Raw genomic sequence first — 19,036 nt, forward strand, 5'->3', positions numbered from 1 at the left:
GCTGCAGTACTGCAGCCCAAGCTCTGCTCACGGCCTGGGTTCGATCCTGGCAGAAGCTGGGTTCAGGTAGCCGCCTCAAGGTTGATTCAGCCTTCCATCCTGATGTTGGTAAAACGAGTACCCAGTTTCCTGGGGGTAAAGTGTAGATGACTGGGGAAGGCAATGGCAAACCACCCCGTAAGTCTGCCAAGAAAACGTCATGATTCAACGTTCCCCACGGGTCAGTAATGACTCGGTGCTTGCACAGGGGACTACCTTTACCTTTAAATTTCAAAAAACCAGAAATAATCCCCAAAGGTATTTCTTGCCCCCATTTTAAACCATCTCCATCTTTAAAATTTTGGCGAGACAGGAGGTTTTGCTGTTTAATGGCCCCCCTCCAATCTCTACCCAGCCTACAAGGCTCAGCCGTCACCCCATCGCTGCCTTACAGTGTGAGTGATTTCTCTCTCATAGTTTTATTAGAGCCGGACCTTGCCTGCACCGTTTCAGAGTCTACACTGTACTAAGAATTATATTGATAAACAAGCACTTTTTAAGAATTTTTTAAAGTTTAGGATCGTAAATACAGATTGTCCCTAATGCTGAAATTTGGTGTAGTGGTTAGGAGCGGCGGGAGTTGAATCTGGACAATCAGGTTCGATTCCCCACTGCTCTGCTTGAAGCCAGCTGGGTGACCTTGGGTCACTCACAGCTCTCTCAGAGCTCTTCTCTCAGCTCCACCCACCTCACAGGGTGTCTGTTGTAGGGATAACAACAACACACTTTTTAAACCGCTCTGAGTGGGCATTAAGTTGTCCTGAAGGGCGGTATATACATAGAATATCATTAGCACATCAAGGCTGCTCTCCTGATTTTATGCTATGCAGAACATTTGGAGTAAAGTACAGGTCTTTAAGATTATACCCAACAGAAGTAGAAAGGTAAAGCAGCCCTTGAGGAAAAGTGATGGAAACATTTCTAAGGGGACGTCATATAATCCAAGGCTGGTAGAATCATAAGGTTGGAAGGGTCCTCTAGTCCAACCCTCTGCACAATGCAGGAAATTCCCAACTACCTCTCCTCCCCACACCCCCGTGACCCCTGCTCCATGCCCAGAAGGTAGCAAAACACCTCCAAGATCCCTAGCCAAACTGGCCTGGGGGAAATTGCTACTGGACTCTAAGGTGGTCAGCATTACCCTGGGCAAGTAGTAAGAACCACAAGAATCAAGTACTGATGTAATCCATTCTGATCTGCCCAGGTTCACAGAGTCTGCATTGCTGTCAGATGGTCATCTAGCCTCAGCTTAAAAACCTCCAAAGGAGAGCCCACTACCTCCTGAGGTAACTCGGGTTTAGACACTGAATCCATTCCTGATTGGTCAGGTTTGTTCATTCCCTTCCAAAAGAGCTCAATTCAGATTAATAGGGAAATGAAGTAATTTTAAATTGCGATAGTTGTCAGGGGAAGGTATGATTAACAAACAAGGCTCCATCCTATACCTGTATTTGAATCATCTTGTATAGGGGCCAGGGAGAACTAACAAATGTAGGTTTCTGATACTGTGACAAATGAGGGCAACACAAACCAGCTGCAAAAAACATGGCAGAAAATGGCAACGACCAGTAACAGCAGAGACCATGAAACAGCGTATTTGATATCAAAGCTAGGGTTACAGTTTATGAAAACTGCTTTCCATCCACTGTAGAAGTTACAGCGTTGTGATGATAATCGTATATGCAGAAGAAAGGAGCACATTACAGTAACAAGCTTAAAAAACCAGGTGGTTTATTAGAGGCCTCTTACAAGGGGCACAGAACATGGAATGCCTACATATCTATACAGAGAAACTCATGATTGATTTTAAAAACCAAAACCAGCAACTTGGAAATTTGATTTCATTCATCACGATGTTTTCTTCTGTTTCTTCTTCTCGTTTTCTTCTTTTTCTTTTTCAATTTCAGCAACATATTTTTCAATCTCTTCAGGGCTTAAGATCTGCAGTGGGGAGGTGACACAATCGCAACAGTCCTATTATCAGGGGATCGTGTCAAAAGATTCCTAGGTACATGAAGATTTTTACAGCTTCTCTGCCTCTGACTTTAGAGTCCGGGAAACCTCGAGAGCAGCGCACAATTGTTGATACTCCCATATATGTGCATAAGTACTTTCTGACTACTCCTAGGACTTTTTGCTAGTATCAGGATTATGAACAGCTAAGGATGTTGTTTCCAAAGCACTGGGTCACCCCACAAATACCCCAAGATTCCCAGACGGCTGGGTCAGGATCATGATTGCCAGACCGTTATATGTCAAACGAGAGACTTCTGGGATTAGACAGGAAATGGTGCCGTGCATGCAGTGGTTAGAAAACAAGCGGAGGTGGTAAGGGTGTGGTGTATGTGTAGAGCTTGCTTGAAATGAACTCTCGTTATGGGTCAGAGTGTAAATACAGAACTTCTGGCTACTAGAAACTGGCCACATAGTACCGACAATAAGGCTCAGATCTAAAACAAAAAACTATATTAACAACACCTTACCTTGAGAGGCTGGTTTCTTCTCATAACAGCCAGCTCAATATTTTTTCCACCAGACTGTACAACCTTAAACCAAGAAAATTAATATTAAGGAAATGTAATAGTGTGGATGTTAAGACTTTTCATCTGAGGAAACGTCAAAATTAAAATCTGACTTGCTGGAAAGCTTGAAGAATATTTTTAAAAATAGCCTTTCCCCTCCTGCCGGCACTGGACCTGGATTCACCACTTTGATGCTTACTGAATTAATTTAAATATATTGATGTGTTAGATGTTAAGCAAGTTCTACAGTCATTGTTCTAACCTCGCAACAGACAGATGGCCTAAACATTCAGTTAACAAACTGGTAACCAAGACAAAGACACAGGAATTCAAATATTCACTTACTTCAAGAAGGGCTTTGATGACAAGCTTAATGGTCAGATCATCTGTTTCAATGGCTTCATCTGTGTAGTTTTTTTCCAAAAATTCACGCACTGACTTTGCTCCTCTGCCAATGGCATTCGCCTAAGATAGTTTTTAAAAAGTTAAAAGGGAAACAAAATTTTAAGCAATATGGTTCCTTTTTCGTCTTTGCATTTCAATGATCAGCCTTAATATCTCTAAATCTTAGAGCAAGTAATGTTTTAAATCGTGCTCGCCACAAGAGAAAGGACGATGAAATCAGACTGTATGGTGTTGTCTAAACAAGGGAGAACCACAATTCAGCACTCCTGGAGTGTCAAGCAACAATTTCTCACACAACTCTCAAATCAGTCCATTAGCTATCAATAGATTGTTTCCAGATACCAATCATTGCTGGCTTTGACCACTAAATGAGGTCAGTAGATAGATAGAGAGAGAGAGAGAGAGAGAGACAGATAGACAGACAGACAGACAGATATAGCCCGCCCGCCCATCCATCTAGCCAAAGTGTCCTAATGTGCTAATCAGAACACTATTATAGACACTGGGTTTCCTAAAGGGACTATTAGCCAGAATGAAAGCACAGGAGGAAATGGTACTGGGCCAAATGTTGTATCTGATTCAAGTCAGGGATGACAATGGGTTAAATTACAAAAATACATGAAAGGAAAATTTTATTCTTCATGGGAGGGGGGGGGAGTAACCCTCACCTTCCAAGCATGGTAGGTACCAGAGGGATCAGTCTGATAGAGCCTTGGAGTTCCATCGAAATCAAATCCCACAATCAGGGCAGAAATACCAAAAGGTCTGCGGCCATTGCTCTGGGTATACCGCTGAGGAGGGACAAGAAAGTTTATTTTTAACAGAACTGCATGTTACAGGATGTAAAGATTTCCCATCTAGCACGTCAATAAGAATTTAAAGCAACGTGATACCTTGTTCTGACCCTATTTTATTAATATATATAGTCATTACTGGAAACTGTCTGAAGAATCATTTTGCATAAAAGGACCTGGGATCAGAAAGAGGCAATTGAGGACTTTAGCTGCATAAGATGGAAAGTTCCTTTTTACCAGAGCCATGCACCAAACCAAGCCTTCCGCTCTACTGTCCCTTGTGAGGGCAGAGAATGAAATGCACGTGACTATATGTCTAATACTGTGGCTCTTAAAATACATATTTTTTAAAAAATGCTACCAACTTTGTAATTTTTCTGTTCAAAGAGTCGATGCAGGTAAGTTGGGTAGGGAGCAGAGGTATGCTTGCAACTGAAAACACGATTACAAAAAGGATCATGACTTCAAGCACTGACAACCAGGCAGAAGCTACTTCGTGTCTTATTTTCTCCACTGTCATTTGAGCAAACTGGCAAGACTCATTTTCTCTTAGACAAAGCAGTTACACTGCATTCAGTCTGCCAGGAGTTCACTGGTGCAAGAGAAGAGAGTCTGCACTAAAATCAGGCTCCAATTAACCGCCTTTTAACAAGAGATCATCTTTGTTTTCTTTGTACGTACCTGTTTCAGGCTAGCAATATAACGTGTGATATATTCCACAGTGACAGGATCCTCTACTGTAAGTCTATGGCTTTGACACTCCACCCGAGCTCTATTTATAACTATCCTGGCATCTGCTGTGAGCCCTGCAAACAGGAACAGTCAGGAAAATGCAACAGTTAACAGTGTACATTCAGTACCTCCACTCCACAAAACATTACCGAGGAGGGAGGAGGAGGAGAGTAAATGGAAGGATCATAAACGTATACCTGTGACTACACATTTCAAAGCCATGCCGCCTACATTTTAATTGGTTTTAATTTTAATGCAGACATGCTACTGTCTACATTTTGTGTGCATGTCTAATATACTTGAAAAATTATTTTTAACATGAGAGCAAAAGTAGATACGAAATGGAGTTTCATGTCTTTCTCCAGAATTTGGAACTGAAAACAGCAGGGTAAGTGTGCTAACCCCTTCCCTGTCTGCAGTTTGCCACCCATGCTTGAGCCACTTTCCAATCCATGGATGAAAAGATACTGGGGCCTTCCCCTACGACGAGATATGCAACCTGGAGAGGTTGATCTTGATTGAGAAAAGAAAATGGGGAGAAGGTTAAAGTAATCTTTTCCAAACTGGCCCCTGCCCCTCCCCCACTCAAGCTAGCCACCTACAGAGGCTACTTTTAGTTAAGAGAGAAAATACAGAACTCTTACAAGAGACAAAAAAAGAGCAGCAGCTTGATTAACTGAAAGCACGGTCAAAGCTATAATCCGAGCAAATTATTTTCTGCCTAGTTAGAGGAAAAACCTGTACATCACCACTTACATCTGCTCTCAAAGTTTTGGACTTCAGAAACTAACAGAGCAATCCTAAGCACAGTTACTCCAGTTTAAGCCCACTGGTTTCAACTGGCTTAGACTGGAGTAACTCTGCTTAGGATTGCATTGCAAGACTAATTACAGCGGGATTTGACTCACAGAAGCTTATATCCTTGAAAAATCTTGGTCTCCACGGGACTCATTTTGCTGTTCTACTGCAGACCAACAGAGCTACCTACCTCAGACTAATTACATTATTTTAAAGTATACTGAAGTATACTTTTCTAATAGTTTTATAACATAACGTGAGGTAGTTGTATAATGTAATGTAGATGCACGGGAAGAAAATAGTCTCCAAAACTGCACCTAATACAGAGAAGCCCATAACACCTGTAAGTTTCTTCATCTGGAAAACACAACAACCTGAATTATTATTTTTGGTGCCCCTGACCGCAATAAAGATTTTCAGGAAAATCAGCTAAATAAATTGCACTGACCTGCATCCTGCAGAGCATTTCTGCCCACGAAGCACAATGTTCTCCCCTACCTCACCCATGCTGTTCTGGGCAGGGGGAAGGACGGCAGAAGGGAGAAAGTCGTGCTGCATGGATAGAAAGAAATTGTCTGCCCTCTGAAACCCTCCACCTGATCAAAGCTTACGGATGGTTAAAACAAATACTGTGTCATTTCACTGTGTTGCAGCTGTGTTCCAAACAGCAGTTTCATTCCAAGGCCTCTTTCCCATTGTCGTTGGTGTGTTTTTACTGCACCTGCAAATGCCATGCAGACGTTGTCATCAAGGGCGCAGATCTTTCGGACAGTTCTCTCATCCTGGAGCTTTGCCACAGATTTCTTCTCTACACCAAGAACCACAATATTTTTTCCTCGTACGCCAACCTTTAATGTTAGACAGACTATTAGAGATCATCTTTTGAGGCTGCTGCATTAAATACTACACGTATACAATTACTATATTTAAGGGTTTCTCAAGCTCAGATAAGAACTCAGAATGCAGCTCCAACCTCCTGAAGTCAACAGGACTTCTGCTTCCAATTTAGATGGGGCTGCACAGTCCTCTTAGTTTGCATATGAGATTTTAACGCAATCTGTAAAGCGTTTTCCATGACAGTGTAGTTGTAGTATTTGCATAGCATTTAAAAATAAATTACTGGCTAAAATATCTTTAAGATACACACAGCAAACCCACCAACACAAGCACTTCTCCTCCTACTATGGAAGCTCAAGAGAGAAAGTGGCATAGTCCAAATAAAAGCCTATTTAAACAGCACATTTTTTTTTTTTAGAGAAGTGTATTCAACCATACAAGTCCCCTATTCCACCAGTCTGGGAAAAGGACAGCCTAGGACAAAAGACTAACCAGAGCCACAATTCCGTTTTTAAATGGGGGGGGGGTTAATTATATAAGCCCACTGCCTCCCCCAGACTGGAAACAGTGGTACAGCCTAGTGGAAAACCTATATTCAGTACAAGGTATTTTTTTAATACCAGAGAGAAAAGGAAAATGATTTCATCTCTGCTCAGCTTTATGTTTAAAATTTTTCTGCTACCATTCCCTATTGAATTCCCTGAATGTCCTAACTGTTGTCATTATTATTATTATTATTATCATTATCATTATCAGTAGTAGTAGTAGTAGTAGTAGTAGTAGTAGTAAAGTACAATAATGAACAAGTGTTTCTATATACCACCCTTATATACCACCACACTGAGAGCAGTGAACTAAGTATTATTATTATCATCCCCACAATACAACTGGAGCTGAGAGGAGTGGCTTACCCAAGGCCACCTGCTAAACTCATGGCATTCGTGGCATCTGAACCAGCAGCTGATTCACAGTCCAATCACTTTACCAGTATGCTACAGCAGCCTAGCTGCTGACTATATTGTATTCTCACTCACACAACTGTAATCCACCTTGTTTATTATAAGAATTTCTAAAAACAGTAGGAGAGAGGTGGGAAAAGCAGACTCAGTCATCCCCCCCTCTTCTTCCCCTTCACTAGGGTTGAAAGCTCCAGACTGAGAAATTCCTGGAGTGGAGTCTGGAGAGGGCAGGGCCTCAGCATGGTATAATGCCACACAGCCCGCCCACCCTCCAAATCAGTCATGTTCTTCAGGGGAATTGGTACCTGTGGCCTGGAAATCATTTGTAATTCTGGGAGATCTCCAGCTACTACCTGGAGGTTGGTCACCCTATGATACAGCCTGGAAAAAGTGATACCACCCACATAAGATCCAGAGGGGTCCACTGTGTTAGTCTGTAGTTGCAAAATAGCAGAGTAGTAGATGCCATCTAACAAAGAGAGACTGTAGATGCCATCTGACGAAGAGAGCTGTGATTCTCAAAAGCTTATGCTACAATAAAGTTGGTTAGTCTTAAAGGTGCTACCGGACTCTTTACTATTTTGCACCCACATAAGAACTCGCCTGGTAAAGAACAAGACTCTTCCCTATAAGGGGGGGGGAGCTAAAGTTCAGTTATTCCCCCCCCCCCCCAATCTTTCTCTACCCAGCCTGGAAAGAGTGAAACCAGGGAGGGAGCTGACTTCTAGGGTTATCAACCTCCAGGTGGCGCCTGGAGATCTGGAATGACACCTGACCTCCAGGAGTTAGCCATGTTAGTCTGAAGATGCAAAATAATAGAGTCCAGTAGCACCTTTAAGACGAACCAACTTTATTGTAGCAGAAGCTTTCAAGAGCCACAGCTCTCTTCGTCAGATGCATCTGACAAAGAGAGCTCTGGCTCTCGAAAGCTTACATTTGGTTAGCCTGAAAGGTGCTACTGGACTCTTTACTACCTGATTTCCAGGCAACAGAAATCAGTTCTCCTGGAAGAAATGGTGCTGGGGAGAGGGGGGGGGCTCCATGCATTATACCCCACTGAGCCCCCCCAGGCTCCTCCCCCAAATCTCCAGGAATTTCTCAACAGAGTTGGCAGCCCTAACTTGACCCCCCTCCCAAGTCTTTTAACCTCTTTTAACTGTCAATTCCCCCCTTAACGTTTCCCGCCCTCGCTTTCAGTTTCTCCGGCCTTCTCTCCCTCTCCCCTCGCCAAGGCCGCCTCCACGGCCTAGCCCCCCACAGGCCCTTCGCCGTACCGCGGTGGAGCCTTTCTTCACGGCCTCCTGGGCGTATTCGACTTGGAAGAGATGCCCGTCGGGGGAGAAGACGGTAATGGCCCGGTCGTAGCTCATGGCCGCGGCCGCGCGAAGCACCAACGAGCCGACTCGGCCGGTCCCCTCAGGAAGCGAGAAACAGCACCGTCACCTCCCCTCACTGCGCAGGCGCCGCTCTTCCCAAATCGCGCGAGCGGGCCATTCACGGAACGCCCTTACGCCGACTCCGCCGCTTTTACCATAGAGTCAGGGCGGGCGAGGAGGCGGGGCCTACGGCAAAGGAGTCCACGCCTACGCTGGTGGCGCAACGCCGATTGGTCCGTTTGCCAAGCCCAGAAACACCCTTCCCTTCTCCCTCCGTTTACGCCAAATGCGTAAAAACGCAATGGGGTTTTTCGATACGTCGATAGCGCACGGGAGGACCCTGAATGTCGGCGTTCGCCACGCCGCTGACGTCCGTCCGTCTCACTCCACCTGCTGCTCCCACGCACTTGGCGTGCGGCCGCCTTTCCCTACGCATTTGGCGCAGCTAGATGCTCCGGCTGGCCCAGGCAGGGAGAGATGCGATTCGCTTGCGACAGGAAACCCGGCGGCAGGGATGCACCATGTGCAATGCGAAGGGGAGGAGGAGAAGGTGCATTTGCAGCGGGCAGGCGGGGGGAGAAAGCCAAGCGGGCTCAGGTGCCTCTGCTGTCTCCTCCCTCCCCAAAGCTCAGCAGCCCGGCAAGTAGAACCGTCCAGGTAAAGGGGGTGCACGGAGGCTCTTGGTGCAATGCCCCCGGCTCTTTGCAAGGCGCAGGTTGTACCATCTGCCGCGGCTCCCCTCCCCATGCACTGCGGCGAACGCTGTGCCTTCGCACGGCAATAGCGGCCAGATAATAACAATATTATTGCACGCTAGATTATTGACATCTGAGGGGAGGGGGAGAGGCGCCAGACCAGCCCATCATGTCGGTTGCCTTCGCTTCTGCTCGCCCCCGAGCCAAAGGAGAGGTCACCCAGCAAACTATCCAGAAGGTAACACGGAATGGAAAACGGGGGCGGGTGGCTGGATGTCTGGGGAGGGGGGAAGCGTGCCTGGATCGAAGCAGCTGATGCATTGAGAGGGAAAGAGAGAGAAAGTCCCCCCGTCTCCAGGGGCTGGGAGGAGGGTGGCTTAATTCTGGCAGATGCCAAGTCGCGATTGTGCAAAGGTTTGCAGGGGTGTGGGGCGGCTGGAGGAGAGGTGGGGAGGAGGCGGCGGTGGGGGGGAACAAAGCAAAGGTGATCCGAGGGTGGCAAGAGGGAGAGAGAGAGGCTGGAAGCCGCTCAGGAAGGGGTCCCTTTGCAAGATCTGCTCAGGATAGGACGCTCTGGAGGGCTTTCCTTCCCAGGGTCGCCATCAGTTGCAAGCGGTTTGGTGGCGCAGAACGCGCGCACGGTGGACAGGCTCGCATATGGGGCATGCCGGGCTGGAAAGAGGGCTGGCCGCTCCATGCTGAGCGCTGGGGAGGGATCGCGGAGCGTTTGGCAGCCATCGAATGGGGATCTCGGAGATCGGGGCTGATTTAGAGCAGAGTCGTCTCTGCAAACGGGTTTGCGAATGGAAACGCGTTGCAAAGGCGGCCGGGCAGCGCTGCGTAGCCAACGCGCAAGCCGGAGGTGGCGTCCCTGAATCCGGCGGAGCTGCTGCGCTCGGGAGAGCACAAGGCAGCCGAGCCGAACCGGCGAATCTGCGCTCTGCGCGCCGGGCGTCGCTCCCTCGCTCCGGTTCTTGGTGTGCCCTCGAGTCGACCCTGTGAATGGAAGACCTACAAAGCGTCCTTAGCCTTGCCTGGCTCGGATCCTGCAAACCGGAGGCCGGGGCTCTCTTGGCACCCGGGGAAGACTTCGTCACGGAAACGGGGGGCGATTTGGACTGTTAGCCCTGATGGCTAGCTGAAGCATCCATGTTCAAAGGCAGTCTACCTCGGAGTGCCAGAGACTGGTGACAAATGGAAGGGCCGTGATCTCTGTCTTCTTGATGGTGTTGGACACATCTGGCTTGCTCGGATCTTGCAAACCGGAGTCTGAGACTTCCTTCATTGAGTCCAGCCATCTCGTGTTGGGTCTTCCTCTTTTCCTCCTGCCTTCCACTTTTCCTAGCATTATTGACTTTTCCAGAGAATCTTGTCTTCTCATAATGTGACCAAGTACAATAGCCATCATTTTGACTTATAAGGAGAATTCCGGCTTGACTTGGTCTGGTAGTGGTGGTGGAGAGTGCCCTCAAGTCATGACTTTCTTATGGCGACCCCTGGTGGAGTTTTCATGGCAAGAGACTAACAGAGGGGGTTTGCCATTGCCAGCCTCTGCAACCCTGGTCTTCGCTGGAGGTCTCCCGTCCAATTACTAACTAAGGCTGACCCAGCTTAGCTTTGAGAACTGACGAGATCAGGCTCACCTGGGCTGATTTGATCTCGAACCCAATTATTGGTCTTTTTGGCCATGCATGATATCCGTAAAACTCTCCTCCACATCTCAAACGAATCTATTTTCTTCCTATCAGCTTCCTTCACTGTCCTGCTTTCACATCCATACATAGTAATGGGGAATACCATCGAGTGGATTATCTTGATCTCGGTCCCCAGAAAAAAGCAGATGCTTCTGTGCAGGCGGAAGGTTTGGAATGGCGATGCAGTGGAGGAAATTCCCTAAGCATTAATGGGCTTTATTATGATGATGGGAATGGACAGCAAACCTTTCCAGCCTTTGGAGGGGAAACAGGCAGGTGTTTCCCCAATGTGCAAGTTGGCAGTGCCACTCTGGGAAGAAGAGAAAGCTGCAAGGACGGCCGGGGAATGAAACACTCCCATTCCCCGAGAAAGAGCTGTAAATAATGGGAGGTGTGTGGAGATGTCCATAATGAGTAATTGATTTGTTAAACGCCTCAACAATGCTGCAGATTTCCAGCGTCACGTTCCCTGCCTCCCTCCTTTTCCAGAGTATGGTGCTTGCAAAGAACGAGCGGCTGTGCCAGAGTTTTGCTTTCAGGTCAGGGATTGGAGGTCTAAGCATCAGTTAGGGCAGCCCGTGACAGAAGGAGATGTTGGAGCTGAAATCTGCAGGGCAATCCTCAGAGATTCCTCTCATCTAATTGGAGAGATTGGCATTTGCCAAATGCCGAGGGTTTCGTTTGGGGATGGGGTACGACTCACTCCAGGATGCTCTCATGAAGATAGTTTCAAATAGGTAGTCATGTTGGTCTGAAGTAGAATGGCAAGATTTAAGTCCAGTAGCACCTTAAAGACCGGAGTCAAAGCTCCCTTTGACAAGTATCTGAATCGTAGGATCAGAAGGGACCTCCAGGGTCATCTAGTCCAACCCCCTGCACAATGCAGGAAATTCACAACTACCTCCCCTTCCCCCATACACACTCAATGACCTATGCTCCATGCCCAAAAGATGGCAAAATGCTATCAGGATCCCTAGCCAAACTGTCCTGGGGAAAATTGCTTCCTGACCCCAAAGTGATGATTGGCATTACCCTGGGCATGTAAGAAGAGGCCACAAGAATTAAGCACTGAAGGCAAGCTTTGACTCTTGGAAGTTTATACCCTGAAAATCTTGTTGGTCTTTCAGGTGCCACGGAATTCGAATATTTCTGATTAGGATGCTCAGATTTGCATTTGTGGCTTGCATAAGTTAGGGCAGAACTCTTTGGTCTCAGATTGAATTGTTGGTACTGGTAATTATTGATAAGGGTAAGGTCAAGCCAAAGTCAAGCATTTTTAAAAGATTGCAATCCCCTCTATGCTTGCTAGGAAGTCTGGGTCACTGAAAGCACTTGCGTCCAAGTAAACCTGTTGACTTCCTTGAGAAAGGTCCGAGCACTCTTTCACAGAAATCAATGGGACGGAAAAGCTTAACTTGAGCTGTGTTACCAGGACTTTCCTATGGGTAGTGAATTGTGTTGGAGCTTTAGTTGCCAGAGCTACCTAATAGGTTGATATAATACTGTCACAGTGCTTTGGACAGGGGCTGTGGCTCAAAGTCTCTCTGCATGACGGTTCCGCGCGTCTTGGTCAAGTGTAGGGAGACACAATGTTAGCCCGGAAGCATAGTTTTAAAAGATGGAGCTGGAGGAGGTTGCTCCTCAGAGGGTTTGTTAATTTCATCTTCACCTCCCCAAAGGCTCTGTCAATTTCACCCCCTCCAGTCTAAAACTGTGTGGGATCACACAGGGAGGTGAGGAATGGAAATGGGCTGGAACTGCCTTCCAGGGCCAGGCTTGGACCTGGAGAGGTTATAATGGGCTGTAGTTTCTTTTCTGGCATTTCACAGCCCCTTCACACAGCTCCAGTCTTTGGCAAAGTCTTTGCCGTGCTACTGGCTGTGTCTTTTTAAACTACCCTTCCCAGCTACCATTGCATTTCCCGACACATGTCCTTCACGTGTCAGAGGTCTCATGTAGAGAGACTCTCAGTGGCAGACCATCTGCTTGGCATATAGAAGGCCCCAGGTTCAATCCTTGGTGCTCCAAGAACCAGGTAATACATGATGTGAAAAACCTGTCCCAGGAGGGGCTTTCCAGCCAGTTGACAAGACTCATCTTAGAAAATCCAAAGGTCTACTCCATTCAAAGCAGCTGCATGTGCCAACTTTTCAGCATACACTGTTATGTTCTGAAGAGGAGAGTGTTTAGTATTTTAAACAGGATGTATGACAAAGATGTGTTAATGTCTGATATGAACTGTTGAAAAGTGGGCTCCGTAGACCATGGTGCACAATATTTCCCCACCCTATGGAAATGGTTTGCTTTGCTCATTGAAGTGACTTCCTCTCAAATGCAATCAGGTATTGTGGACTGAAGACCAAACAACGGTCAGGTGCTGTTTCCTGTTGTGTGTCCCCAGTGTCTGGTTTTCAGAGATATACTCTACCTGTGAGTGGAGGTTCCATTTATCTTTTGGGACTAAAAGTGGTTCATGCAAGCATCCTCCATATATACGGGCATCTAAGCACTCCTTCAACATGATTTCTTCCCTGTGACCCATCACACCCCTTAAGTTATGCACCAGGTATGAATAATGCAGGTCTCACTCAACCAATCAGAGGCTGGTACCTCTAGTGGTTATCTCAGGGCCCCTGTTTACAGTAAGAGGATTTTGCAAGCAGGCAGTCCCAGGTTCCGTCCTTGGCATCTCCCGCTAAAATGATCTCAGCAGGTTTGGGACAAGACTTTTCTGTGTGTGAGGTTCTGAAGAACAATCGGAACAGGCAGGACTGAACCGGATGGATCAATCGCTTGAGGGTGCGAGGCGGTTTCTTGTGTTCATACGTGACCAAGGTCTTCCAGAGTTTGAGCCAGGCAAGCTGTGACGCTGTGATTCTTTGCAATTGTACTAATCAGAGATAAGAAGGCTATAATTGCTTACACAGGGCACGACCCAGCCAAAGTTGAACCGTTTTAAGTACCATTGATTTGGAGAGTTTAGCACACACCTGCCATGCACCTGCTTAATGACTCCGGTTGGATCTTGTCCATGGCTGCTTATGGCTTGGGTGAAAGGCAGCCGAGCGAGAAAGCCCTGTGACACCCTATCCTCTCACTTCAGCATCCGACTCACCTGTTGGGCATGTAACGTAAGAGTTCTAAAGCTGCGATTCCAGGATCTGTGTGAGTGTATAAACAGGATCTCCGTTTCAGCTTCCTTCGGTCTCTGATTCATCCTGTAAATATGCAAACATCTCAGGAGTCGTTAATAATAGTAATACTTACAGAGGGTAACAGCACTTCAAAGCACTCTGCTTATATTATCGCTGTAATCTGCACAGCTACTTGATAGGTTGATTGTTATTTCTATCCCCTGCTTTGTGGGACTAGGACGTGAGCAAGTGACTTGGCATCTGATGAACTCCCAGCAGAGGAAAGACCAGTGTGGAGCAGTGGTTAGAGTGCAAAAAAAAACCCCAACCCTTTGAAACAAGGGAGAGGAGGAGGAGCAGTGCAGATGTCTGTGTGTAAAGTGCCATCAAGTCACAGCTGATTTACAGCAACCCCAGAGGGGTTTCAAAGCAAGAAATGAACAAAGGTGGTTTTTTATTGCCTACCTCTGCAAAGCGCCCTGACCAGGATAGCCCAGGTGCGGCTGATCTTGTCAGATCTCAGAAGCTAAGCAGGGTCAGCCTTGGTTAGTAATTGGATGGGAGACCTCCAACGAAGATCAGGGCTGCAGAGGCAGGCAATGGCAAACCACCTCTGTTAGTCTCTTGCCTTGAAAACCTCACCAGGGGTTGCCATAAGTCAGCTATCCCTTGACAGCAATCCCTACCACCACCACCTCTGCATAGCAACCCTGGTCTTCCTTGGTGGTTTCCCATTCATGTACTGATCAGGGCCAATCCTGAGATCCTAGCTTGATGATACAGATATTCTCCAATGCTTGCTCCTGCTTTTGATTTTCTGTGGAGGGTCTTAGGTGTTCCCCCAAGTGGAGGGTCTTAGGTGTTCCCAGTGAGGGGCAAAAACAGGTAGTTGACCAGCAGGCCTGACTTGGAATCTAAGCAAATTCCAGACACTGCAAAATTTAGTTTGGCACCTTATGGCTGGGGATAAGAAGAGGAGGGAGTTGATTTTATTTATTTATTTATTTCATTAAATTTATAACCCGATCTCCCCGCAAGCGGGCTCAGAGCAGGTAACCACAATCAAAATCACATTAAAATCCATTAACTGTATTAGTTACCTTAAAACACTAAAACCATAAAAAATCAGTGCAAGAGGAAGCAACTTTTAACAGCAATCCATGTGCCAAACCCTGATCTAGTACAACCCATGGTGTGGGTAATACCATGGCCCGGCCTGTTCGGTGGGTTGGCAGACGATCGGGAGGCGGCGGCGGCTGCATTTTCCACTGAACAGGAGACTGGCAACAAAGGAGCCCACCTAGCCCCAACCTCAACCATATGCCTGGCAGAACATCTTTGTCTTGCAGGCCTGGTGAAAAGATAGTAAATCCTGCCGGGCCCTGATTTCCACCTACGGAGAGTTCCACCAAGTGGGTGCCAAGACTGAAAAGGCCCTGGCTCTGGTCAAGGCCAGGCGGGCATCCTTAGGGCCAGGAACCAACAACAACTGTTTATCAGTTGATCTAAGTACTCTCCGGGGAGCATACGATGAGAGGCAGTCCCACAGATATGCTGGTCCCAGTCCTAGTACATTTATTCCTAGTACATTTTTATGTATTTTGATATCATGTTAAAATATGGCCAGAAGACTGCTGTATGTTTAGCCCAGAGAAAGGAAGATTAATGGAGGCACGTTTTGACTGTTTTAAAATATTTTCAAGGAAAAGAAAGAGAAAAATTGTCACTCCACTGGGGATAGGGCTAGACTCGATTTATTTAAATTACAGAAGGGTAGATTGACTTTAAATGTTAGGAAAGTCTTTGTAATTGATGAGCGGTAGAGCAGAAGGTTCCCAGGGGCTTGATCACCTGTGCCCGAGAAAAATGTGTTGTTGCTTAAGAATTTTTATGGATTTTTTTTCCTGGCCATAAACAGAGTTCTTACCTAAAAATTGATATTAGCTGGTGAGGTGTTGAATGTTCCCCCATACCAAAGAGAATAATTCAATAGCTGAACAAAAATGCCTTGGAAGAGTGTAGAATTTTTCCTGTACTGAGTCTGTAGGTTCTTGGAGCAATACTTCTTTATATGGTGGTGTAAAATGCTTAACATGAGTGGTTTAATTAAATAATTATAGCAATAATAAACACATCCTCAACTACAAACCACTGTTGGTTGCGTGACAAAGATGTCTGTTATCTGTCACTTGCAACCTCTAGGTTTCCTGACTTTGTAATCTATGTTGAGTCTCAGTGAGAAAGCTAGACTATAAGTACAGTAAATATATCACATAAAGTTCCTTTCAGTCTGTCCATTCTACTCTCTGTGTCCCCTTTCCCTAGTCCTTCAGCTGTCCAGTTTATCCACTTCCTTCTGCCCATCTTCCCTCTCGGGTCTAACTTTGGCTTCTTCTTCTTCGACCAATTTCACATTGGTGTTACATAGAATAGATTTTTTATCTGCCTGTCTGTCTGTGTCTAACCACCTACCCTTCCACCCTGACCTCGCTATCCCATGCAAGCCTGATCTTGTCAGATCTCAGAAGCTAAGCAGGGTCAGTCTTGGTTAGTAATTGGATTGGAAACCTCCAAAGAGAGCCAGTTTGGTGTAGTTGTTAAGAGCGATGGGACTCTAATCTAGAGAACCAAGTTTGATTCCCCACTCCTCCACTTGAAGCCAGCTGGATGACCTTGGGCCAGTCACGGCTCTCTGGAGCTCTCTCAGCCCCGCCCACTTCACAGGGTGTTTGTTGTGGGGATAATAATGACGTACTTTGTAAACCGCTCTGAGTGGGCATTAAGTTGTCCTGAGGGGCAGTATATAAATCGAATGTTATTATTATTAAAGCAGACCAGGGTTGCAGAGGCAGGCAATGGCAAACTACCTCTGTTAGTCTCATGCCTTGAAAACCCCAGCAGGAATCACCGGAAGTCAACTATGACTTGACAGTGTATCTATCTATAATAATAATAACACAGCAACAACATTCAATTTATATACCGCCCTTCAGGACAACTTGACGCCCCCACTTAGAGCAGTTTACAAAGTGTGTTGTTATTATCCCCACAGCAATCACCCTGTGAGGTGGGTGGGGCTGAGAGAGCTCTGAAAGAGCTGCTACTGACCCAAGGTCACCCAGCTGGCTTCAAGTGGAGGAGTGAGGAATCAAACCCGGTTCTCCAGATTAGAGTCCCGCACTCTTATCCACTACACCAAACTGCCTGCCTGCCTGGCACTGCTTTCCTACAACACAATGAGCCTGCCTCTGATACAAGAAGCCTATTGCGCTGGAGAAAAGCACTACTGCTAGTAAAACACAGGCCTCAAGGAAGCAGTTTATATATTTCCAGGCTCTAGCGCTTTAGGTCTATGTTCACATCTCAACCACAAACCGAGATGCAGAAACCTACCAGGCCCTTTCTGTGCCTTACAGCAGCGACTCCTTCCCTTCCAGCCCTCCCCCAGCTGTTTTGACGAGAGAGTTCCTGTACTACGAGGCCCCAAGGGGTAGAAAGCCCTGCATCTGGAGACCTAGCGCTCCTCCACCCCTCTGCAGATTTCTGTGGGCAGGTCTAATCATCTTACGGGCTGGAGAGTTTTGCCCTCACTGCAGCAGTGTCCTTGACTCCCCGCTATCAGCAGAACCAACCCTAGACCAAATGGTACCCAGACAAGACACATCTTAGGCACACTCTGCCCCCCCCCCAAAGAAAAACAAATCGGTTTGGGTTTGATACTGATCTCACAATGTTCAGTTGTTTTTGTGGTCTTGATGATACCATAATCACACACACACACTGTTTGCGGAATGGGCTCTGATGTTGTAAGCTTTCCTGTGAATTTAGGGGAAAGATCTTTTACTCGATGCTGGCCACGTGGGGTTAGGTTGCCAGCCTTGGTTTGTTTCAACTGCTGAGTGGATAGTTGAGGATGCAGGAGGTGGCAGGGACCCTCTTAGGGTTGCCAACCTCCAGGTGGTGGCTGGAGATCTTCCGGAATTACAACTGAACTCCAGGCCACCACCTGGAGAAAAGGGCTGCCTTGGGGGGGGGGCGTGGACTGTATGGCATTATACCCTGCTGAGGTCTCTCCCCTCTCCAAACCCCGCCCTCTCCAGGCTCCACCACCCCCCAATTCTCCAGGAATTTTGCAACTTGAAGCTGGCAACCATACACCCCCTCTGAGCCCAGAGTCCTAGGCCATTGCCCAGATTGCTTACCCTTAAATCCAGACTTGTCCATAGGACTGAATGGTAACTGTTCACTGATATGAGAGTAACTAAACAGGCACCCTTGTTAGAGACACCACTGCAGGTGGGAAAAGGCTAAATCTGCTCTGTGTCCGCAGTTATCCCTGTCAATTATGTCCCAGATTCTTGAACATTAGCTTCATGGGATCCATTGAGAATCCTGTTTGCTCCCCTTTAACAGCTTCCTCTGTGTGCTCCTATTTTTGTGTGTGTGTTGATTATGCATGAATGTGATGGACTAGATCCTTGTGAATTGGCAGTGGCTCAGCAGAAGAGTGTCTGCTTTGCATGCAAAGGGTCCTATATTCAATCCCTATTGATTTCAGTAGAAAGGATCAATTAGTAGGTGATAGGAAAGATCACATGACCAGAGACCCTGAGGTGCTGCTGCCAATTAGAGTGGACAGTACTGACCTTGATAGACCAAGGGTCTGATTCTGTATAAGTCCACTTCAGGAGTGTTTCATATGATAATATGGTTATTCTATATAATATTATTTTGCATAAATGAAATGAAGCCCTGCCCTCAAGTCATAGTTGACTTATGACAACCCCTGGTGGGGTTTTCATGGCAAGAGACTAACAGAGGAGGTTTGCCATTGCCTAGCTTTGCAACCCTGATCTTCACTGGAGGCCTCCCATCCAATTACTAACCAAGGCTGACCCTGCTTAGCTTCTGAGATTTGATGAGATCAGACTCCCTGGACTATCCAGGCTAGGGTATTTTGTGTAAATACATGTAATATAAATATACTGCATAATAATATTATTTTATATCCTAATACTATTTATTTCTTTATTTCTACTTTGAGCCTGGAT

The 19,036-nt window shown here is 46.5% G+C and overlaps 2 protein-coding genes across 2 annotated transcripts in view; one reads left to right on the forward strand and one right to left on the reverse strand.

Moving 5' to 3' along the window:
* Positions 1–1,748: 1,748 nt before the first annotated feature.
* On the reverse strand, positions 1,749–8,560 carry PSMA7 (proteasome 20S subunit alpha 7). Its single transcript, XM_054981900.1, has 7 exons — positions 8,361–8,560; positions 6,012–6,138; positions 4,442–4,566; positions 3,635–3,757; positions 2,907–3,026; positions 2,523–2,585; positions 1,749–1,980 (listed from the first exon to the last, which is right to left on the reverse strand). Exons 1-7 carry the CDS (start codon positions 8,454–8,456, stop codon positions 1,888–1,890), a joined length of 747 nt encoding a protein of 248 aa, XP_054837875.1. The 5' UTR covers positions 8,457–8,560; the 3' UTR covers positions 1,749–1,887.
* Positions 8,561–9,272: 712 nt separating this feature from the next.
* SS18L1 (SS18L1 subunit of BAF chromatin remodeling complex) overlaps positions 9,273–19,036 on the forward strand; it is a 46,618-nt gene continuing 36,854 nt past the window's right edge. The window contains exon 1 of the mRNA XM_054980957.1: positions 9,273–9,395. Coding sequence (XP_054836932.1) covers positions 9,327–9,395 — 69 coding nt within the window. The 5' untranslated portion in view covers positions 9,273–9,326. The remainder of the gene's footprint in view (positions 9,396–19,036) is intronic.

Source organism: Eublepharis macularius, chromosome 5 (genome assembly GCF_028583425.1).
Source record: "Eublepharis macularius isolate TG4126 chromosome 5, MPM_Emac_v1.0, whole genome shotgun sequence".
NCBI lineage: Eukaryota > Metazoa > Chordata > Lepidosauria > Squamata > Eublepharidae > Eublepharis > Eublepharis macularius.